The 24629-nt window shown below is 41.9% G+C and overlaps 1 protein-coding gene across 3 annotated transcripts in view; it reads right to left on the reverse strand.

The window, feature by feature from the left end:
- Positions 1-24629, reverse strand: part of dpp6b (dipeptidyl-peptidase 6b) — a 182431-nt gene that overhangs the window by 42173 nt on the left and 115629 nt on the right. For 2 of the 3 annotated variants that reach the window (XM_051700839.1, XM_051700840.1), the window contains exons 3-6: positions 17695-17792; positions 694-806; positions 437-511; positions 57-109 (exon numbers count right to left, since the gene is read on the reverse strand). In XM_051700839.1, the coding sequence (XP_051556799.1) occupies positions 57-109; positions 437-511; positions 694-806; positions 17695-17792 (339 nt within the window). Of the gene's footprint in view, positions 1-56; positions 110-436; positions 512-693; positions 807-17694; positions 17794-24629 lie in introns of all 3 variants that reach the window. The other variant, XM_051700841.1, reaches the window with a different exon arrangement.

The following is a 24629-nucleotide window of genomic DNA, read 5'->3' on the forward strand; positions in this document are numbered from 1 at the left end:
AAAACCAATTAAGAGTGAGAATGTGGAGAGAGTTCAGTCATAACAAAAGGACTTACGGAGTTTCAAGGCTGCAGATGATGTAATAGGCCATGAAGGAAAATTGATAAAGCTACAATGCAAAGAAAACAGACAAACAGAAAAGTCATCTTTTACAAAGAGATATGACACAAAAAAATACTGTCTGCCAGCTAAAAATCATTTGTCCAATCTCTTAGAAATGTAACAGCCCACCTCTCCTCAATAAGACACATGATTTGAGGTATCATTCATGGCAGTAGCACGTGAGTTACGCGATAAAGTCGAATACTTAAGGTTAGGGGTTTGTTCAAATCCCTGACCCGTATAAGCAATGGTAATAATGATGCTTGCCTCAGCAAACACCTCAAACTGTAACAGAGACATTTGTCCATTATAAAACAGGACCTGAAGCATTTACCGGCACAATATTGTAGGCCAACAGCACATATTTTAGATCAGGAGACACTTGGTATTTGGTGGGTTTGTAGAATCCCTGAAACCAAACAAAAGTACATCAATAATTATTTTTTTAAAAAAAAATTTCAATCATTCATCTTTGGATCCAATGTTACTATTTCAAGATCAAACATCTACAGCAGAGACTGTTTCCTTTCTTTAAAAACAAAATATCTTCATAGCCACATACTGCACTATTATTTATAAAACGGTAAGTACCTGGTTGCGGAAACTCTCAAACATCTTGTGGTTCACAAGAACTTCTGTGGAGTTGGTCAGCACGTTGAGTTTGACAACATCACCCTCACGATTACGGTACAGTAGTTCAGTGTCTGTAAAAGGGAAGAAGAGAAGAAAATTAGTATCCCTTACATATATATTGTCCCATTGATATTGCAAATATAAATCCAGGGAATTGGAGGGGTCTTATATCACCCACAATAGATTTATGTTGCAATTATGACCAGATGACTGTACATTATCCTGCGGATTACACAGCTACTTACCAATTAGTTAAAAAAAAATTAACATGAAATACATACAGTACATACAGACAGACAGACAGACTACAGTAGTTTCATCAGTCCACAAAACATTTTCCCAGTAGCGTTGTGGAGTGTCTGTCTTTGCCAAATTTCAGGCGTGCAGCAATGTTTTTGTTGGAAAGCAGAAGCTACCTTCGTGGTTTCCTGCCATAGACACCATCAGGGCTCAACATTAATGCTTATCCGCTTGTCCAGGACAAGTGAAATTTAGAACAGGCAAGTTAAAGATAATTTTACTTGCCTGACCGGACAAGTAGCCTGATTAAAATCTCAGTAACGAATGTTATCTCAATAGAGCAGGATTGTGGGGATTGAGCACAATTGTAATCATTCCTGCATGTTTCACTTTCAAAATGCAGTGAATTCCCTTTATTGCGTCACCTTCTCTCCCTCTCACCTTCACTCATGCAGCTTTCAGCAGCTTGTGAGTGCGAGCAGTGAGGAAGCACATATTTACTGAACTTTAGATTTTACATATATAAACGGGTATAAACCTGTTAATTGGACATGCGAATGGTGTTGTGCCATGTCTCTATAAGCGAGCGATGTGATAAACTATTGCTCCTGTTTATAATCAACAAAACTGTCTTCATTGCAAGCGTGCAACATTGGAGAGCTCTCATTTAGTCTCGCCACATTGTGGCGCTCCCTCATAATACAGAAAGAAAGGCAGAAATTGCAAAAATGCTTTGTGTAATAATACCATCTGTAGAGTGAAGAAAAATGCTTAAAACAGACTTATGCACCAGTTACACCTTTCATCTTTCTAGCGCTCCATCTAATGTACGTATCTGAGGTATTTTCTCTGCCATGTGAATCAGTCCATTTTAATAAGTATATAACTATATACATTATAATAATATTAATACTATAACATTAATAAATCACACACAATGAAAACATTATCTACCTTTAATATGCATATCTGTTTTGAATATAAAACATAACTGATTTAGCAGCAAGGTTCTCTCAGGATTTTATCTGTTAAAATTTTCAATGTATTTTGTCAATATTAAACAGCCGTTTTATTGCAACTGGTGAGAATTGACTTATTCTCTCAAAGAGATGATTTACCCAAAAATGAAAACTGGGTAACACTTTACAAAAAGGTTCCATTTGTTAATGATAGTTAACTACATCAGTTACCATGAACTAACAATAAATATTACTTTTATAATATTTATTAATCTTGGTTCCCTATCTGTCACTCACTCGACATTTTGTCGATGTAGTGACACTAGGGGTCACTCTTGGGAGCCCCAAACACCTCTGATTTTGAAAAAAGGCCAATGGGAATTGGCAAGTGGAATTTGCATGCCACTCCCTCCGGACATATGGGTATAAAAGGTGCTGGCTCGCAACCACACATTCAGATTTTCTCTTCGGAGCCGAGCAGTTGCGTTCAGTGCACTGAATCCAATCTTGCTACTTTCACCTCAAACTGCTGGATCTTAAGGTGCATTTCAGCGGCTTCTTCCCCTCTGCACCCGTGGAGTGCAGAGAACGCCCCTGGTCGCTTCGGCAGAACAAAAGAGTATATTAAAAAAGAGTATATTTTCTGACTAAAAGAGTGGCACTCATGGAACATCTTTTTAAAGATGCCTTTCTGTTTGTGTATTATTCCTGGTTGCTGTCGTTATCTCTCCATTTCTGATGGCCACGATCGCTTTCTTACGTGTCTGGGCGCTGCCCACGTGGAGACATCGTTAGTGGATGGGTTATGTCCTCATTGTGAGAACATGACTATGGCAACGATGCGGTCGCGGCTTTCCTTCTTAAGAGGGCAAGCCACCCCAGTGGCTCCCCGCCTCGGTCCTTCTACCTACGGGTATGAGGCCATGTCGGTTAGCACTGGGGGTGATTTGGGGACTTCAATGGGAGCACCTCCGCCGGGTAACCCCCTACGGACCCCACATTCCTCAGCACGCTCGCTTGCCCCAATCGGGCTCTCGGATGAGACCGCCGGCTCGTCACAGGTTGAGTTCGACCTCTTATTCGGAGCCCTGGAAGACGATGAGCTCTCGATCACAGCATCGGAGAGTGGGTTCGTCCAGTCTGACACGGAGGCTTCGGCTGGGCTTCTTCCTTCGGGTATGGTTGCCCAGTCTCAGGCCGACGCGGAGCTGATGGACATGCTTTCCCGGGCGGCTGCGAGCATTGGGCTACAGTGGAACCCTCCATTCTCCCCTGAACCCTCGCGGCTCGATGACTGGTTCCTGGGCCCAGAGCGCCGCTCACGGCCATGCACTGCCCCGATCCCTCTTTCTGGAGGTGCATGAGGAGCTGACAAGATCGTGCGGGGCACCTTTTACTGCCCGATCCCGGTCTTTCAGCTACCCCGCTCTCACTACCCTCGATGGTGGGTCGGCCAGGGGTATTCGGTGATCCCCCAGGTGGATAAGGTGCTCGCGGTGCACTAGTGCCCGCAGAGCACCACCACCTGGCGTGGGCGCCCGAAGCTCCCGTCCAGGGCCTGTAGGTTTATGTCGTCTCTGATGACTAAGGCCTACAATGCTGCTGGACAAGCCGCCTCCGCCCTGTACGCCATGGCTCTCCTGCAGGTACACCAACCCAAGGCACTAAAAGAGCTGCATGAGGGTAGTTCTGACCCGGGATTGATGCAGGAACTGCGCTCAGCGACTGACCTCGCTCTCCGGGCGATGAAGGTCATGGCGCGGTCTCTCGGGCAGGCGATGTCCACCCTGGTGGTCCAGGAGCGCCACCTTTGGCTCAACCTGGTCGAGATGAGAGAGGCTGACAAGGCGTGGTTCCTTGATGCACCCATCTCCAGGTTGGCCTGTTCGGTGACACCATCGAGGACTTTGCCCAGCAGTTCTCGGTGGTGAAGCAGCAGACGGAGGCTATTCAACACATCCTGCCCCGGTGCGGCTCAAGACCCCGCACCCCATCTGCTCGTCGCCAAGGGCGTCCTCCTGCAGCAACAACAGCCTGCCCCCGTGGCCTGGCCCCGGCGTGGAGCCCACCGCAGGAAACAGATGCTACCCGTCTCACGGCCGGCCACCAAGAACTCGAGGAAGGCTTCAAAGCGCCCCTGAAATGGGTGACCCAGGGATGAGGAGACCCACTACTTTGGAGCTGGTGGACAGACCACTCCATCCCCAGGTGGAGGGCCGGGAGGAGAATCTTTTGTTTCATTTTATTTCGCCGCATGCCCAAGAGGCTGCAGTACCCAAAAGTCCAACAAAAGAGCGGTTTTCTTGTTCCCTGGGTCACATATCCAGTGCGCACGGCCGTCGTCACGACCGTACCACCGTACACCGGCCCATTTCGGCAGGTTCGGCCCTCCAGCGGCGGGCCCCCCGCCCCTGCACGCCTAGCTGTGGCACGAACATGCCCACACTGGGTTGGTTCCGACGGACTGTGGGGACGATGTTCCTCCTCCCCCATCCCCGGCCAATCTTATGGTGGGTATCAGGAGCCAGGTAAGTGCTTCAATATCCCTGGACTCAGCACGGCCATGGGGCTCGAGCTCCCTCGACGTGGTGCCTACCACCGTGAGGCCCCACCTGCCGATACGTCCGACGTGATTGTCCCCTTGGTCCCCCTCGCCCAGAGTTTGGATGCGTGGCTTGAGTTCTCCAACCCGTCACGATATCTGACCCGGACCGTCCTACTCGCCTACGCGATTCAGTTCGCCAGGCACCCGCCCAGGTTCAGCGGCGTCCGCTTCTATTTGGTGAAGGGCGAGAATGGCGCTACCTTGCGTGCGGAGATCGCTACCCTTCTACTTCAACGTATCGAAGAAAGGCGGTGGGTTGCGGTCAATCTTGGACCTGCGAGTACTGAACCGGGCTTTGCACAGACTCCCATTCAAGATGCTGATGCAAAAATGCATTCTAGTGAGCGTCCGGCATCAAGATTGGTTCGCGGTGGTAGACCTGAAGGACACCTACTTCCACGTCTTGGTTTTACCTCGACACAGACCCTTCCTGCGGTTTTCTTTCGAGGGCCAAGTGTACCAGTACAAGGTCCTCCCCTTTGACCTGTCCTTGTCCCCTCGCGTCTTCATGAAGGTCACAGAGGCAGCCCTTGCCCCGCTAAGGGAAGTGGGTGTCTGCATCCCCAACTATCTCAACGACTGGCTAATCCTAGCTCACTCTCGGGATGTGTTGTGCATGCACAGGGATCTTGCTCTTTTCCCAGCCGGCTGGGGCTTCGGGTCAACTGGGAAAAGAGCAAGCTCTCCCCGGTTCAGAGCATCTCTTTTCTCGGTTTGGAGTTGGACTCATTCTCGATGACGGTGCACCTCACGAATGAGCGCGCACAGTCGGTGCTGAACTGTCTGAAGGTGTTCAGATGGAGGTTCCACTGAAACTTTTTCAGAGGCTCCTGGGGCATATGGCATCATCAGCGGTGGCCACACCGCTTGGGTTGATGCATATGAGACTGCTTCAGCACTGGCTTCAGACTCGAGTCCCGAGATGGGCATGGCGTCGCGGGACACATCGCATGGTCATCACGCCGATCTGTCACTGTCTCTTCAGCCCTTGGACCAACCTAGCATTTCTACGGGCAGGGGTTCCCCTAGAGCAGGTCTCCAGGCAAGTCGTGGTTACGACAGATGCCTCCAAGATGGGCTGGGGCACCATATGCAATGGGCACGCAGTCACCGGCTCTTGGACTGGCCCACGGCTGCGTTGGCACATCAACTGCCTCGAGTTGTTGGCAGTACTGCTCGCCCTGCGGAGGCTCCGGCCATTGATCCAGGGAAAGCATGTGCTGGTCCGGACGGACAACATGGCGAAAGTAGCGTACATCAACCACCAAGGCAGCCTACGCTCCCGTTGCATGTCACAACTTGCCCGCCGTCTCCTCCTCTGGAGTCAGCAGTGCCTCAAGTCACTGCAAGCCACTCATATCCCGGGTGACCTCAGCACTGCAGTGGACGTGCTGTCACGACAGGTTGTGCTCAGGGGAGAGTGGAGACTCCACCGCCAGGTGGTCCAGCTGATTTGGAGTCGATTCAGTTGAGCACAGGTAGACCTGTTTGCTTCATCTGCGGTGGTAGACATGATCACTCAGGCTAGGGCTCCCTCTATGAGGTGCCTGTATGCCTTGAAGTGGCGTCTGTTTGCTAAGTGGTGTTTTTCCCGACGCGAAGACCCCCAGAGATGCACAGTTGCCTTCCTGCAGGAGAGGCTGGAGGGGCGGCTGTCCCCTTCCACCTTGAAGGTGTATGTAGCCACCATTTTGGCACATCACGATGCAGTAGATGGTAAGTATTTGGGGAAGCATGACTTGATTATCAGGTTCCTGAGAGGCGCTAGGAGGTTGAATCCCTCCAGACCGCGCCTCATCCCCTCGTGGGACCTCTCTATAGTCCTTCAGGGTCTACGGGGAGCTCCCTTCGAGCCCCTAGAGTCAGTTGAGCTTAAGGCACTCTCTTTGAAAACTGCCCTCCTGACTGTGCTCACTTCCATCAAGAGGGTAGGGGACCTGCAGGCGTTCTCTGTCAGCAAAACTTGCCTGGAGTTCGGTTCGGGCTACTCACATGTGATCCTGAGACCCTGACCGGGCTATGTGCCCAAGGTTCCCACGACCCCATTTAGGGATCAGGTGGTGCACCTGCAAGCACTGCGAGGAGGAGGCAGACCCAGCTTTGGCATTGCTGTGTTCGGTGCGTGCTTTATGCATCTATTTGGATCGCATGCAGAGCTTTAGAAGTTCCGAGCAGCTCTTTGTCTGCTTTGGCAGACAGTGGAAAGGGAGCACTGTCTCCAAACAGAGGATCGCCCATTGGATCATTGACGCCATCGTGATGGCATATCACGCTCAGGACATGCCACCCCCTGTGGGGCTATGAGCCCACTCTACTAGGAGTGTGGCAGCCTCCTGGGCCCTGACCAATGGTGCCTCTATGGCAGACATCTGCAGAGCATCGGGCTGGGCAACACCCAACACCTTTGCAAGGTTCTATAATCTCCGGGTTGTGTTTGTCTCGTCCCATGTATTGTCAGGTACGAGCAGGTAAGTTCCGGGACAGCTGGCTGGGTGTACCACTTGCGCATAGCGCCTTTCCCCTCCCATGAGGTGAAGACGTGCGCTTTTGACTCCCAGTCGTGTTCACAAGTTGTGATCCCTGGATGAATTTCCTCCTTAGCCCTGTGGCAGACGAGTTTGTGGAGGAACACGCTGCCGACCCAGTACATGTACTAACTAAGCCCTGCACTGGGGTAGGTGCTCCACATCGCTGGTTCCCCATAGGTGACCCCATGTGATATATCTTCCGCTAAATCATTTCCCTGTCGGTAAACTGCGTCTTCCTTGGGCAGAGGTTCCTCTGCCCCCGGTCACCGTGTTTGTAGAACTCCTCCCCCATTGGGTAGGACCTACCATGGGACCTCTCCACATGACATACTTCCGACAAGACTCGGTAAGTCCATATGACGTATTTCCACTCAAAATACCCATCCATCCTGGGCGGGATGTGGTCTCCGCGGTGTCTTCCCCTTGGGATTGGCACCCCCCCTCGACATAGACACTTATGGCCCCCAGCCGGTAAACAAAATTCCACTCTTTTTGGGGAGAAAAAAGAGGAAAAGAGGCCACAGCTGGGCTAGCCTGTCCCTATTTGTTGGGCAAGTCTACTTGTACCCAAAGGACCGTTCGACGCTCATAAGAGCATTGGGGGAGGTTACGTGATGGCCTGGTGCACTGGCTAAGAGGTACACAGCGGTCTGCCTGTCTTGCACCACCAGTCCACGTAACACAGTTCAGCTTATTGTGGCGTTTCGTATAGGGACCCTAGTGTCACTACATCGACACAACGTCGAGTGAGTGACAGACAGGGAACATCCTGGTTACATTCGTAACCTCCATTCCCAGATGAAGGGAATGAGACTTTGTGTCCCTCTTGCCACAGTACTGAACTACCCGCTGAAATGGCCAGGACCTTGTCTCGGCTCCTCAGAACAAAACCTGAATGAGTGGTTGCGAGCCAGCTTATTTATACCCGTATGTCTAGGGGGAGTGGCATGCAAATTCCACTTGCCAATTCCCATTGGCCTTTTTTCAAAATCAGGGGTGTTTGGGGCTCCCAAGAGTGACCCCTAGTGTCACTACATCGACACAACGTCTCGTTCTCTCCATCAGGGAGCGGAGGTTACGACAGTAACCAGGACGTTAATGTTAACACATTTTCATACATTCAAATAAAAAGTTGTATATGTTAACATTACTTCATGCACTATGAACTAACAATGAACAATTGTATTTTTTTTTTTGTAACTAACATTAACTAAGATTCATAAATGCTGTAAAATATATGATAGCGAATGCATTATCTAATGTTAATGAACCTTATTGTAAAGTGTTACAAAATTTTTTTGTCATCATTACTCGCCTTTATGTTGTTCCAAACCTGTCTGACTTTCTATATTCCGTAGAACTCAAAAGGAGATGTTAGGGAGAATGTTAGTTTCAGTTTCAATTCACTTTTATTTTATGGGGAAAAAAGATGCAGTGACAGTGAATAGTGACTAGGGTTGGGAACCGAGAACCAGTTCTTGTTCAGAACCGGTTCCATTCTTTAAAAAGTACAGGAATAGTATGATCTTCCTGACTTTCCATTCCGTTAACGGTTCTCCAGGGTGCAATTTTCCCCCGATGTGGATGGAACACCGTCCTCAAATAATCTGACAGTGTTTCCAGCAGCGCATCTCTGCAGCAGCACTTCCCTCTACTGACTCTACAGTATCAAACACACAGTTCTACCAGTGTATTTAATTCCCAATCGAACGAGTCTCGAGTCGGCTCTTTTTACAGCGCAAAACATATGCGCTTCCGGTACAGTCCGATTCCCGAAATCATTATTCAAAGGAGCCGGTTCTTATGAATTAACAGCGCAAAACATATGGTGCTTCCGGTGCAATCCGATTCCCGAAATAACTATTCAAAGAAGCCGGTTCTTTTGAATCAACAGTGCAAAACATACAGCGCTTCCAGTATACAAGTAATCTTATACTGATGTGCAAGTTATGAATGTCCAACTTGAAATTAAATAAGAACTGTTGAAGTCTCACAAGCCTGAAATACAACATTAGGCTACAAAACACAGTCTAAACTGTCTCTGGAACTGTTACTGTTTATTTAATGATGACCTGTGTCTCTATTAAATCAAGCAGTGCAGTTACTGAGTGGTTGTTCATATGAAAATGTATAATTAAAGATAAACAAGTTTTGTTGTAATAAGTAGAATTTTATAAAATAATAAATTAATTAATTAATGAAATATGCCATCACATTTCGTGTTGGTTTAGATTTCTTTAATTAAAATAGATTAAGGATCTATTTTTGGATTGCAATTATGTCTCTAAAAAGTCTGCAAACACACCTTTTACAAGAACTGTTTTAAATGTGTTTCTGATTTGTTAGTTCTGCTCTGTACAAATCTGAAAATATCTCATTATTTGGTAACAGACAGCAGAGGGTAGTAAATGCAATACAGTGCATCCGGAAAGTATTCACAGTGCTTCACTTTTTCCACATTTTGTTATGTTACAGCCTTATTCCAAAATGGATTAAATTCATTATTTTCCTCAAAATTCTACAAACAATACCCCATAATGACAACGTGAAAGAAGTTTGTTTGAAATCTTTGCAAATTTATTAAAAATAAAAAACGAAAAAAATCACATGTACACAAGTATTCACAGCCTTTGCTCAATACTTTGTTGAAGCACCTTTGGCACCAATTACAGCCTCAAGTCTTTTTAAGTATGATGCTACAAGCTTGGCACACCTATTTTTGGGCAGTTTCTCCCATTCTTCTTTGCAGGACCTCTCAAGCTCCATTCGGGTTGGATGGGGAGCGTCAGTGCACAGCAATATTCAGATCTCTCCAGAGATGTTCAATCGGGTTCATGTCTGGGCTCTGGCTGGGCCACTCAAGGACATTCACAAAGTTGTCCCAGAGCCACTCCTTTGTTATCTTGGCTGTGTGCTTAGGGTCGTTGTCCTGTTGGAATATGAACCTTCGCCGCAGTCTGAGGTCCAGAGTGTTCTGGAGCAGGTTTTCACCAAGGATGTCTCTGTACATTGCTGCATTCATCTTTCCCTCGAACCTGACTAGTCTCCCAGTTCCTGCCGCTGAAAAACATCCCCACAGCATGATGCTGTCACCACCATGCTTCACTGTGGGGATGGTATTGGCCAGGTGATGAGTGGTCCCTGGTTTCCTCCAGACATGACGCTTGGCATTCAGGCCAAAGAGTTCAATCTTTGTTTCTCAAGGTCTGAGAGTCCTTCAGGTGCCTTTTGGCAAACTCCAGACGGGCTGTCATGTGCCTTTTACTGAGGAGTGGCTTCCGTCCGGCCACTCTACCATACAGGCCTGATTGGTGGAGTGCTGCAGAGATGGTTGTTCTTCTGGAAGGTTCTCCTCTCTCCACAGAGAAATGCTGAAGCTCTGTCAGAGTGACCATCGGGTTCTTGGTCACCTCCCTGACTAAGGCCCTTCTCCCACGATCGCTCAGTTTGGCCAGGCAACCAGCTCTAGGAAGAGTCCTGGTGGTTCCAAACTTCTTCCATTTACGGATGATGGAGGCCACTGTGCTCACTGGGACCTTCAATGCTGCAGAAATTTTTCTGTACCCTTCCCCAGATCTGTGCCATGATACAATCCAGTCTCGGAGGTCTACAGACAATTCCTTGGACTTCATGGCTTGGTTTGTGCTCTGACATGCACTGTTAACTGTGGGACCTTATATAGACAGTTGTGTGCCTTTCCAAATCATGTACAATCAACTGAATTTACCACAGGTGGACTCCAATCAAGTTGTAGAAACATCTCAAGGATGATCAGTGGAAACAGGAGCTCAATTTTGATTGTCACGACAAAGGCTGTGAATACTTATGTACATGTGATTTTTTTCATTTTTTATTTGTAATAAATTTGCAGAGATTTCAAACAAACTTCTTTCACGTTGTCATTATGGTGTATTGTTTGTAGAATTTTGAGGAAAATAATTAATTTAATTCATTTTGGAAGAAGGCTGTAACATAACAAAATGTGGAAAAAGTGAAGCGTTGTGAATACTTTCCGGATGCACTGTAAGAACTGCATTTCTAATTTCTAAATTATTCTTTAAAAAAAAGTACTAAAAGAATTACTGGAATCCTTATTGGAACCGTTAAGGAACCGGATTCGTTAAGAGGAATTGGAATTGTAAAATTTCTTACAATTCTCAAACCTAAAAGTGACTGTGACTAACATTCTGCCAAAAATCTAATTTTGTGTTCCTCAGAAGAGAGAAATTCATACAGGTTTGAGGGTGAGTAATGATTTACCGTCTTTCTGCATTGTGTTCTTAATCCCTATTAGGTGTAAATGATGACGATGGAGGCTTTTCTTTTTTTTGTCTTTCTTACATCCTTTCTTTTGTTTTTGTTTCTGGACAAGTAACATGACAATGCTTAATGTCGAGCCCTGCACCATGCCTGTTTAATGTTTTCCATATAGTAGTCTCATGAACAGAGTTTCAATGATTCCTTCAAGTCTTTAGCTGTCACTCTAGGGTTCTTTTTTATCTCATTGAGCATTCTGCGGTGGGCCCTTTGAGGCATCTTGGCTGGACGGCCATTTCTGGGGAGAGTAGCCACAGTACAAAATCATTTTTAGACAAACTGTCTGACTGTAGACAGATTAATATTAAAGCTCTTCGAGATAACTTTTTAACCCTCAAAATGTATGAGTGCTTTTTATAAGTCAAAGTAGCTCTAACCCACACCTCCAATCTTGTTTCATTAATTGGATGCCAGGTTTGCCAACTTTTTCCAACCAACACTGTGAATGTTTGAATGATGTATTCAATATGTACAAGAACGATACAATAATTTGTGTGTTATTACAGTTTTTCTCAATCGCTTTGGCTCAATTCTCGAACGAGAATTATTTTTTTCAAAATACTAAGTTCAAATCTCTGAACATTTAGATTCTTGTTCACACCAGATTTGAATTTCTTATTCATTTAAGCAAATTGAACGTGTTTTGAGACATGTGTGCAAAAGAGTAAGTACAATTACCTACAATTTGCACAATAACTAAATGCACATGGCTTGCTGATCAAAACTGATGAGTTGATTCTCAGTAAAATTGGCATTCTCTTCACAACTTCTAAACATTCTTTCATTGTGTGAGCCATCGCATGCAAATTGTTCCATTCAATTATCAATATCTGTCAGACATACATGTATATTCTACAAATATCTATGACATGGAATGTTTGTGATGTCTGCTAAATCTCTGGCCAGACCAAAAAGAGTGACAGGATGTCCACCAAGAAAATGGGAACTTGTAGTGTTACGTACTGTGAGGAGGTACAATTTATTGTTTTTTACAGAACTACATCAGGTTTTTTCATTATTGCCGTTTTGTATTTATTTATTTATTTGTTTTTTTGCATGGATGTCATTTTGTTGCAATTTTATGTTCACTATATATAACTTTACATGTAAGAAATGTGTATAAATGGACATGCAATGTGAATTTTCTGCTAACGTAACATTGCTACAAAAATAAATTTACTGTATACATAGAAATGTGCATATCCTTTTTCAACCGTATGCAACCGTGTTCTTCATTTATTCATGTTGTAAATGTTATACTACCCTGGTAAACAAGTCTGCTACAGACCTGAATGCAGATAGCTTCCGATAGCTTCCGGCCTTGATAAATAATACAGAAGAGTGATCACTTTTAAAAGGCTCTATGATGAGTTGTGGAGCATGTCAGAGAGAGAATAATGGGGCTGTTTTTCTGAGGTAAACACAGCCTTAAATCAACAAATGTATTTTCAGGAGCAGAATAAAAAAAGAGGTTAATCAAGATGCAGATGATTTGTATCTTTTGCGCTGTTTACAAGGCACCAGGGCTGCACTTCTACAACCCTTTATACCACCGAGGACAAAGTACCTCTTGCTCTCCACCCTTACCAAAAAGCTATTGAAATTTCAGGGACAGCAAAATTCAGTGGAAACATTAGCTACAATAAGGCATCAACAGAGCCTTAGTCAAAAAATAAATACAAATAAAAATAAAAAAATACACCAGGAACGATCTCAGAGGAGAGCTTATGTGCAAAACATTTATCACAGCAGCATTACTGCTTTTTCTTAGAAGTGTATTTGTGTTTATTAGTGTTATGACCTTGGCTTTACTCTTTGTGCCTGTAACAGTTCAAGGACGGGCAAAGAGGAGGCAGGAACCGGCTGAACAGTAAACATAAACTTTAATGATATAAATGAACTTAAACAACATAAAACCTAAGGACACAGACATACATGCAACGCGGCCGCATGCGTCTTTCTCTCTCTCGAACCAGCGTCTTCGGCTGCCTCTTATCTCGCTGTCCTGCTGATCAGCTGATTCAGCGCAGGCCGTGCTCCATCACGGCCCGGCCACGCCCTCCTCCTCGTCACAGTGTCCTATTGTGGCAGTGTGGAACAGTTGCTGGGTCATTCCTACAATTTGCCATTTAAGTCCCCAGTACAAGTTGTGGTATAATGTTTAATTTCACCCAATTACAATTGTATTAGCCTTAGAAAAAGGAATAAAGACTATCTATAATGTTACACACTTCTGCAGGCCTAAAAGTCAAATTTTAAATAATAGAGAGAGAGTGAGAGACAGACAGATAGACAGATGGTTATAGTATTATCTGATGAGGTTAAGAGTTTAGAGTTTTATACTTGCAAGGCACATTGGTAAACTTGCTTTTATTATTTAAAATACTTTAGTTTCAGTGACAGTAACCCTAATTGGCTCTTGGGTCAAGTGTAGTGCTCAAAGACTGATGTATATTCATAAAACAAAAGGAAAAAATACCCATATTGCAACATTAGTCACATTAAAGTCACTGCATCCGAACTACCACTTTAAAAAATAATGGACCTATTTTAAGTATGCTGCTTACTGTTGTGTAAAGTGTATAATATAGGCACAATTACAGCATGTAACAGCATGTTTATTATATATAAACAATGGTGTGTGAATATTAACAGGAGAAACTACAACACTGCATTAAAATAGAACATGCTAATATAAAACAATACATCGAAAGCTTATTTGGAATAATACACACACAAAAACATGCAAATGTTGTTGAGAACCAGGTGACATGCTAATGTGATCTAATGGGTCAGAGGTTTGCAGATGTGCTAATAGTGAATTACAATGCAAAAATTCTTATTTTGTTTGGGGAACAAACTGAATCTTGTGGGGGATTTAGCCAGTTAGTGAGGTTGTGCCAACCTTTGCTCTAATGGTTAATTAGTCTGACCATCGAGTCATCCTTGTGGAAACAATTATATGCACTTGGCAGATGGTTTCTTACCAAAGTGACATAGAAGAAGTTATATAGCCTATGTTGTGCTTTTGACAGCTATTTACTGTGGCAGCAAATAATACAAGTTAGGTACTAAGACTAAAGCTTAAAATATATTTCTATTGTCCTTAAGAAATGTTTCACTTTAATATTCTGAGATTAGTATTATGGCCTAGTACAACTTTAACTTTCTTCCACAGTGAAAATTAAGGAAATAAAGAGCTTTAGCCAATAATATTTTATTTTTTGAGAAGGTGAATTATCATTACCTTATACCATGGTCTGTTTGAATACTCGATTCTGATTGGCTGGAATGCGTGCATTAAAACCTTTAATGCACAGGTAGTTCCAGTCAGTTTTAATCACTGTTCTACATTAATGCACCTACTCTGCTGTGCTCCGTAATGACACATTGCGAGTGTTTTATGCCCTTTCAAATGACCTCCGGACATGAATATACTCTCAGAGCCGGGATTAACTGTCAAATGACAAAAAAACATAATCAAGTCATGCATGTCTTAAAACAATTGTGAAGCGCTATTCAGCTTATGCGCCAGAGAAACTAGCACGCAACCATCTTGAAAATTTTGTCTCTGAACTTCCGTTCTAGCAAAGTGTAATTAGCTAGCGAAGTGGATTTACAGGTTATAGAGTTGTTAAATGTTATCATGAGTATTTTAAAGTGTTCAGGAGATGTCATAACAACTGGAAGCAGAGCAGGTAGATTTTAAAACAAGAGTACTTCATTCATAAATACACAAGATCCTACCTTCACGCTGTGGACGTACTGATTTGCCTCTGTGCTCATTAAACTTCAAGAGACAACACAAAGTGATTAAAAATATATCTGTAAGACACCTCTGACCATCTGACCATGTCAATCACCCATCACATTATAGTTAAGGTAAGCTGATTTTTTAAGAGTTAAACCGGGGCGGGGGGAGGGGTGACACTTACACACACACACACACACACACACACACACACACACACACACACACACACACACACACGTGAAAGTGTATGTTTTAATTTTTATTCAGTTTACAACTATTTTAATCACATTTAAGCCTATAAAAAATGTAGGGTGACAAATAAATGTTAAAAAGTACACTTGTAATTCTCTTTAATGTTATGAACTTGCATGTGTAATAATACGAGCTGTCACTGTTGGAAATTTCATATCAACTACACATTTTAACACATATTATTAACAAGTTGAAACCTAAAAATTAAGCAGAATTACAAGTATAACAATTAAACACTTGTATTATGAAAAAGTGCAGTGTGTCATAGCTGTCCAAATGTGATCTGCCAGTTCCAGTTTACTTAAGCGGGTGTCGGATAAAAAAAAAAATTTAGAGTGAAAAAAACAAAAAAACATCTCACTAGCATTTTCATGTAGTAAAGGGGTGCTGTAGTCTCACACCATCAACTCTTGGGGAAAAATACTTTCTGTGCTCCCACACGTAATCCATTTTGATCAACTCTTCTCAGAAGCTTCAATACAAACAGGAAGTTAAATGAAAATATTCGGAAGAGCGGAGTGCGGAAAAGGAGTGGGTTGAATAAGGTGAATAGGACAACAGTGATCATCAGCACCATTTTACTCACCCAAAGCACTTGTAAGGAAAGTATGGTTTGACATTCAGCTGTTTTTCTCGGAGGGGGAGAGAAGGTAACCGGGACCTATTAAATGTGTCTTTCACTGTCCGGCAAGACGAGGCAAAACTATTTAAACTGTAATATGATAAATATCATTGAATATTGCTGTGCGGCTTAACATGTACTGCTTAAAAACGCAAGAGGGTGCCCCCCTTAAATCGCTTAATGCACACCTCATCGTTGATTACACCTTACGTATCTTTTCATCCCTGTTTTTGGTTAAGAGTAAACCCTGATGACAAAATAATGTCATACACCCATATTTAAGGTGGACAAGATGCTTTTTGGAGATCCACACACTATTTTACTATTCCCTTTTTTTAATTAAAAAAATAACAGCAAGATGCTTTTTGGAACATGGTAGCTGGTTTTTGTTCCTCTACCAGGTCAAAACCAGGTTCCCAGCTGATAGTCCAACTAAACAAACCATCTAGACACACTTGGACCAGATATAAACTACATAAAACCAGCTATTACATTAAATTGGATTTAGTTGTGGTTTTCAGCAGGGTGTGGAAAGCTCCATCACATCTAAAGACATTTTTTTCTGCAAAGAAAAGTAATACATATCTCTTTCTAAAAAGTAATATAAGTTTTACAGTCAATATAAATTACTATGAGTCCAAAGTAATTTCTTTAAGGGGGCTTTCACACTGGGCACGTTTGCTGCGGTCCGATTCTGAGTGCGATTGTTCCCGGTGCCCCCCGCAGTTTTGGTCTGGTTTCACACTCACTTGATTCTATCAAACCCCGGTTCATTTGTGGTCATCTTACATCATCACAAACACGCATGGAGAACACAATGCGACTCATAATACTTTTTGTTTATTTGTTATTTTGGTGCCATTATGCACAACAGAGTGAACGACAACTGCGTATATGTGCGCTTCATGGTGTAACTCATCAGATGTCCAGGGGAAGGCAGCTTGCTGCTGCTCGCAAATGGTATTTTTTGAGGAGACAGCTGATTGCAAGGAATTCATTTGCATCTTTGTTTACACTGCACGCTTACTCACGCTCGTGTCCAAGGTGAAGTTATCGCCACTGTCATCTCCTATTATACCCTATATTTATAACCTATAATAGTATTTATATATAGTATTTATAAGGTATATAGATAGACAGATAGATGTCGTCATCAGCTAAAACGCATGCGCAGGTTACTTTACTTCCTGAACGAGTGCGCACCCAAGTCTGAGTTGCTTTCACATTCACGCGAATTGCGCTACAGTTCCACTGCAACCGAACTCAGACCACCTCCTACAGGTAGTCTCGGGTTCGGTACCGCGGTGTGCTGCCCGGTCCACATGACAGCTTTCACATTACCAATTTTTCATGCGAACCGTGCTGTGTTTTGAACTAAACTGCCAGTGTGGAAGCACCCTAAGTGTACGATGAAAACCCAGAACTTCTGCACCAGCTTGAAAGAACTCAAGACTGAATAAAGAAAAGAATGTGTAATGATAGAAAAGAATATATCTCTGCACCTGCCCATATTAAATAGGGATTTTTATCTGAAGTACTTCAGAGATTGCAGACTATCAGAATGAGACATTAGATGCAGATCCTGATGCAGTTTCTCTCCTTGTTGTTATGAAACAAGACACTGAATTCACTCACAGCTCTAGCTGCTAAAAGGTTGCAAGTAACACTCAAATGCCACTCACTGCTAAGCCATGTTGCCTCAGGGTCATGGGCCTGGAGCTTTCCATTGAAGAGATCCTCAATAGTGACTTTCTTCTTGAAGGCCAGACTGTCATCCTCACCTGTGAAAAGAAGATTTCCATAATATTACAAGAGCATGGGCATTTAAGAGTTAAGATTTAAGATTCACATGGCAATGTGAATAGGATTGCACAGTCTATTGAGCAAACCACCACCAACCCTGCTCCTTTCATTTTCCCAGTTTTTTTGTTTCCTTCATCCACACACCACCTGGAAGCCCTTGATGGTAGCATTAGAATTGGGAATCAATTAGTTCAATCAAGCATCTGTGCAACACTCAATGCTGCACTTGTAATACTGTCACTGACCCGTCAGCATAATTGGCTCCTCCATCTTGCTGCTAAGGGATCATACATTTGCCAGTCTGGCAGAAGGTAGAAATGGTCTACACCTTCTCTTGCACACCTTCTTCTCCCTTTTCATGCCAGAGTGATCTCACAACAAATCAGTCTATGCTCTCAGAATTTCTAACTTTTCTAACCCCCAGTGACCAAAGTTAGAACTACAGTTGAGGAGCACTGCAGAAGTGCTTAAAAAAATTGCGAATTGGAGACACTATTGTTCAGGTTTGACTAACTTAATTTGTTCAAAGTTCATACTCTATTTCCCTCAGGGTCCATGACCACAAACTGGGCATTACAACAGCAGTTTTCGGCAACATTCTTGCTCAGCAAAGTGACACAACTCTCCTGTTCCTGTTAGGGTTTCCCCACTCAGTGATGCACCCACTGAGAATCACGTTGAAAGAGCCTTAATAATCGGTGATTCTATTGTAAGAAAAGTGGAAATAGAGTCTCCAGCTAACATCATTATATGCATTTCTGGGGCTCGAGCATCTGACATCTGATCAAATTTACTTTTTGCCAGTCATAAATCACTAAAGATAATGTTAGGGGTGTGTGAACTTGCAAAAATGATGTCAGACACTGTAATATGCTCTGGCCCCCTCCCTGCTCATTGTGGTGAAGAGGTTTATAGTAGATTAGTGTCACTGAATTGCTGGATGTCTGAGTGGTGTCTGGAGAATAGCATAAGATTTATAGACAATTGGAAGAGTTTTTGGGGTAGACCTGACCATCTAAAGAGAGACGAACTCCATCCCTCCAGGGAAGGTGACGCTCTTGTCTCTAGTAATTTGGCTCATAGCCTTAATAGTGATAGTATTTGACTAATTGGGGCCCAGGGCAGGAAGCAGACAAACTGGTTAATCCGAACGTCTGCTAACTGCCTTGAGACATCACACAGGTCACATAAACTACAACACATACTGTATCACCTAGATATCATATAGAGACTGTGTCTGTTCCCCGAACTACCAAACACAAACCTCTCACTAAATCATTTAGAAAAAATGTGATTAAGGTCAAACTTGAAAAGAAAAAGAAAAATGTAAAGATAAACATCATTTAAAGGTAGGGCTACTAAACATTAGATCTCTTTCTACCAAAACACTAATTGTAAATGAAATTATTACAGATTATAGTTTGGATGCACTCTGTTTGACTGAAACCTGGCTTAAACTGGATGAATATATTTGTTTAAATGAATCTACTCACTCAGGTTATTGTTATAAACATGAGCCTCACCTGAAGGTTTGAGGAGGAGGTGTTGCTACAATTTACAGTTAAGTTTTTAGTGTTACTCAGAGGACAGGATATAAGTTTAAGTCTTTTGAACCAATAATGCTTAATGTGATACCGTCAGATATAAATAAAAAAATCTCTGTCGTCTTTTGCACTTGCTACAGTATAGAGATCACCTGGGCCGTACTCAGATTTCCTTGATGAATTTGCAAATTTTCTGTCAGATCTAGTAGTTAATGTAGATAGAACTTTAATTGTTGGTGACTTCAACATTCACATAGATAATGAAAATGACACACTGGGATTAGCATTTATCGATATTCTCAACTCTCTTGGAGTCAGACAAAATGTGACAGGACCAACTCATCACCATAATCATATGCTAGATTTAATTCTGTCATATGGAGTTGATGTTGATACTATAGAAATTCTACCGCAGAGCGATGACATCTCAGATCATTACCTCGTGTCTTGTTTGCTGCGATAAGCTAATGCCACTCAATCTACACCATGCTATCGTTCAGGTAGAACTATTCATTCGACCACAAAAGATAGCTTCACTAATAATCTTCCTGAATTGTCTCACATACTCAGTAAGCCAAAAAGTCTAGACGAACTTGATGTAATAACAGAAAATATAAATACAGTCTTCTCTAACACTCTTAATAGTGTTCGATTAAAGAAAATTCAAGAAAAAAGCCCCACACCATGGTACAATGATCACACTCATGCTCTCAAGAGAGCAGCTCGGAAAATGGTGCGCAAGTGGAAGAATACAAAATTAGAGGTATTTTGCGGTGCATGGAAGGATAGTGTCTGTAGCTACAGACAGGCACTAAAAGCTGCCAGGTCAGCATATTATAGCAAACTCATTGAAAATAACCACAACAGTTCTAGGTGTTTATTCAGTACTGTGGCTAAATTGGTTAGGAATAAAGCATTGACTGAACCAGATATTCCGTCGCAGCACAAAAGTAATGACTTCATGAATTTCTTTACTGATAAAATTGAAACAATCAGAAATAAAATTGGAACTATGCAATCAACTGTCACAGTACCTCAGAAAACAGTGTCTCATAATTTTCCTCATGAGCAAATTCAATCCTTTGCTGTCATAGGTCATGAAGAGCTAACAAAACTTATCGAAACATCAAAAGCCACAACATGTATGTTAGATCCAATACCAACTAAGCTCTTAAAAGAGGTATTTCCTGTAACCTCAGAACCTCTTCTTAATATTATTAACTCCTCGCTATCCTTAGGACATGTCCCAAGGAACTTTAAAATGGCAGTTATCAAACCGCTTATTAATAAGCCACAGCTTGATCCATTTATGTCAAAAATACTAGAAAAGGTAGTGTCCTCCCAACTATGGATGTACTATCACATCGACTTCAACAAGAACTTAGGTGTTATATTTGATACCAATCTGTCCTTTGAAAATCAAATTTCCTGTGTTTGCAGAACAGCATTTTACCATCTCAGAAATATTGCTAAGTTACGGCACAAATGCGATTTGAATGGTCTAGCTCCACAGTACTTAAGTGACCTTCTGACACACTATATTCGAACACGTTCATTACAATCATAAAATTCTGGCTTGTTTATAGTTCCTAGAATATCAAAATCCACAAAAGGATTCCTATTTGGCTCCTAAACTATGGAATAGTCTCCCTAACACTGTTCGGGACACAGACAGACTGACTCAGTTTAAGTCTACACTAAAGACTTATCTATTTAGCCAGGCATACACCTAATTTATCCATCAACTCACAATTAGGCTGCTTTAGTTAGGTTTGCCGGAACCAGAAACATCTGTCATGATCTATAACTCTATAACATAAAATTGAATGACATCTGCGCTAATATTATTCTATTTGTTTCATATTGATTCACATTGATTCATATCCCGAGGTTACCAGAGCTGACCAGATCCAGCTCCGTTCCTGCTTGGTGTCAGACTCCACTGCTACGTATCGCTGAGTGATGACGACAAACTACACCTGGTACTAGCCAGACATCACTTCAGTCTTTTGACTTCAGAGGATGAACTGATGCCAACTCCAACTGTAAGACATCGGATACTTCATATGCCACTGCCTGAACCTTGAATTTAGGATGGACCCCACAAACCTCACCAAAATGACCTGCCAGTTGAACTGTGATGCACCTCATTGATCTCTGCATGCACCACCCTTGTCTATTGATGGACTACACTCTTTAAATGGAATAAATAGACTATAATTTAACTGCCAACAAAAGACTTCATCAGCCAACTAACAAAAGGACAATGTATCTATGTGAACTTCTGCAGTTAATCCAGGATGGACTTCAAAGACATTAGTCATTAATCTTACAGTTCATGAAAAATAAAAAGAAATTTAAACACTGGACCTTAACACTTACTTAGTTTACTAATTTTAAACCATGACCTGCACTGCACATAATTAACTAATATTGGCATTATATTCATGTTGTTTTGTCAGAGAGGAACTGGCCCCCACAGTGAGCCTGGTTTCTCCCAAGGTTATTTTTCTCCATTAACCAACATCTTATGGAGTTTTGTGTTCCATGCCACAGTCACCTACAGCTTGCTCAAAGGGATTCTAAATACAATTATTATTTAATTATTAAATTTTTATACACAATTTACAATCATATTTAATCAAACTACACACTGATCATTCTAAGACTTTATAGATATTAGTTTAATTTTCTTTTTTCTGTAAAGCTGCTTTGAAACGATGTGTGTTGTGAAAAGCCAAGCGCTATACAAATAAAAACAACTTGACTTGAAATGACAATTTTTGTGCATAGTATGTGCATAGCTCCCACCATCTTGTCCCATGAGATTTGCCTTCAGCAAACAACTCCCTCACCAGTGCACAGGGCCACAGCCAATTACTCGAGCTGACACAAGGTGCAGGGTGATACTGGTTCTCCCCAGTGTGTCTCATTCTATTTAGAGCTCTATTGATTTGCACACTCTGATCTAATCAGACTGAGTTTTTAAAAAAAAAATTATTATTATTAGACAACTTCGCTCTCGCTGAGATGGAGAAGGAACAAGAAATACAAACATGGAAAAATGCTATATTCATTTCTTTATACATCATATTGAAAAATAATATGTTGAGTTTATTCATTCTCTTGTTTTTGTTCATTACTATTTATGTGACATTTCTATGTGAACAGAATATTCAATGACAAAAAATGTAGGCTGGAATGATTTTATCCACTGGGAATTGATCGGAGTGTGAAAAGTGGACATTATATATCAGAATGGAGCCAGGTGGTTGGAAAATAAGAGGACAGAGAGTGACTACATTTTGATAAATGATTATGAAGGCATTGTTTTTTTGTTTTTGTACTAAGATGTACCACAGAATTTTCTACAATAATACCAGGAATGTGTATTAAGAAAGTTAATGGGGTCATGACATGAGAAATCACATTTTCCTTGATCTTTTGACATATAAGAGGTCATTCTTATATACATATAGACCATAAGTTTGAAAACTCAAAACTTCCTCCTTAATAGAAAAGGAGCATTTATTTAAACCAAGCTGGAAAAACATCTCGTTTGGAATTTGTGGATTTTGTCAGCAAAAGACTGCCTCTATAGCAAGACGCCAATGCTCACTTTTACAACATCGCACCCTTGACCACGCCCACTGGCACTCAGTCAGACAGGTGGAGAGGAAAGAGATGGGCCTCATCTGTCATGGAAGATTCATACACCAAAGAGAACTTACACAGGACACCTTCCTAAATGTTTTTCTACATAAACACACACTAGACGAACTGCTTTGACCGTTATCATGCATCTCGCGCCACTTTTAAAAGACACCATGTCAAGTTATAACTCCTAAAAGGAGACCCCTATTCTGTCTCTTGCTGATTGAGTATATAAACGTGTCCTGGACATGTTTTTGCTCCCATCTGCGCAATTTATATTTGAAAGGTCTATGTAAACATGCACTAGATGGACATCTTTGATCACTTTGATCCATTTCCAGTACAACAGCAAATTTAAAATTTTGGTCCATTCCACTTCTGCTTTTGGCCCATATCAGCGTGGATTACTTGTGAACCAGTCACAATATGATTCAAGCTTATGGGGCAGTTGAAAACACTATTGGATCCGGTCGCAAAACCGTAAGTAACCAATTCCATTCACGAATGTTTCAAATGTCATGACTGTTTGATAGTTTATGGTGCTGAGTGTTGCCAGTTGTGCTTGAGTGAACAGTTTAATGTATTCAAATGCAATGTGTTTGGTGTGGTTATGTGTAGACCCTGAAATTTAGTTTTATTATGTGGTGGAGCTTGTTTATTTGCTGCCGATTATGGTTTAAATATGGCTGTATTTGAGAGGCTGCACAATGTTTGCCAATCACAACAGTGGACATTTACACTGAAGTCTTAAGGAGGTGCTTAGGCCAAAACCTAGCGTGTCAGACAGAGGGACAGAGACAGGGTGGAAAATTATCATACTTTACTAAATTATGATAATAAATATATAATTTTATTTTGGTGCATAAAAACTTCACTAACATTATCAGTGGACCTTCGGGAAGAAAATAATAATAATAAAATAAAATAAAAAAATAAATAAAAAAAAAACAAGTATGTAATGAGTCATGACCTCTTTAAAAGTGTCAGATTTGATTTTTGACTTTAACCGAAGTTACATTTTTTAACAAGTGAAAAGCTTATCTTTTTCTTTAGTTTTTACAAGCTACTTTTTAAAGTCTTTCTGCAAACTCCATGAAGTATAAAGTTCACTCTAAATTAGGCATGGGTTAAAAATGAGATCACTCATTTCTTGAGGCTACTTCCAATTTAGGCTATCCAGCAACTGATTTTGTGTATGCATACTTACTCTATCATTTGTGTTTGAAAAAAAAAAAAATACTTAAATGAACTCGGGGGAAACACGGTGGCCCACTTTCCTCTTGACAAAGTACTGTCATATTATATTTGTACTATACTAATTACCCAGGAAAATCACCATAATTGAACCTGAAATTTTGAGTAATATATTGAATGCTTGGCTAAGGAGACTTTATGGATTTCTCAGTTCTATTAATTTAAGTAATAAACTTTTTCTCTGATGTTTCTCCTAAAACTCCAAGTTCATATTGAAATCTCTGACTTTATATGTGAGATAACTAGAGCATTTTTGAGATCTGAGAAGCAGGGGAATGGAAGCAGGAGAAAGAATAGTTCACCCAAAAATGATAATTCTCTCATTTACTAACCCTTATGTCATCTCAAATGTGTATGACTTT

The sequence above is a fragment of the Myxocyprinus asiaticus genome, chromosome 6 (genome assembly GCF_019703515.2).
Source record: "Myxocyprinus asiaticus isolate MX2 ecotype Aquarium Trade chromosome 6, UBuf_Myxa_2, whole genome shotgun sequence".
Taxonomy (NCBI): domain Eukaryota; kingdom Metazoa; phylum Chordata; class Actinopteri; order Cypriniformes; family Catostomidae; genus Myxocyprinus; species Myxocyprinus asiaticus.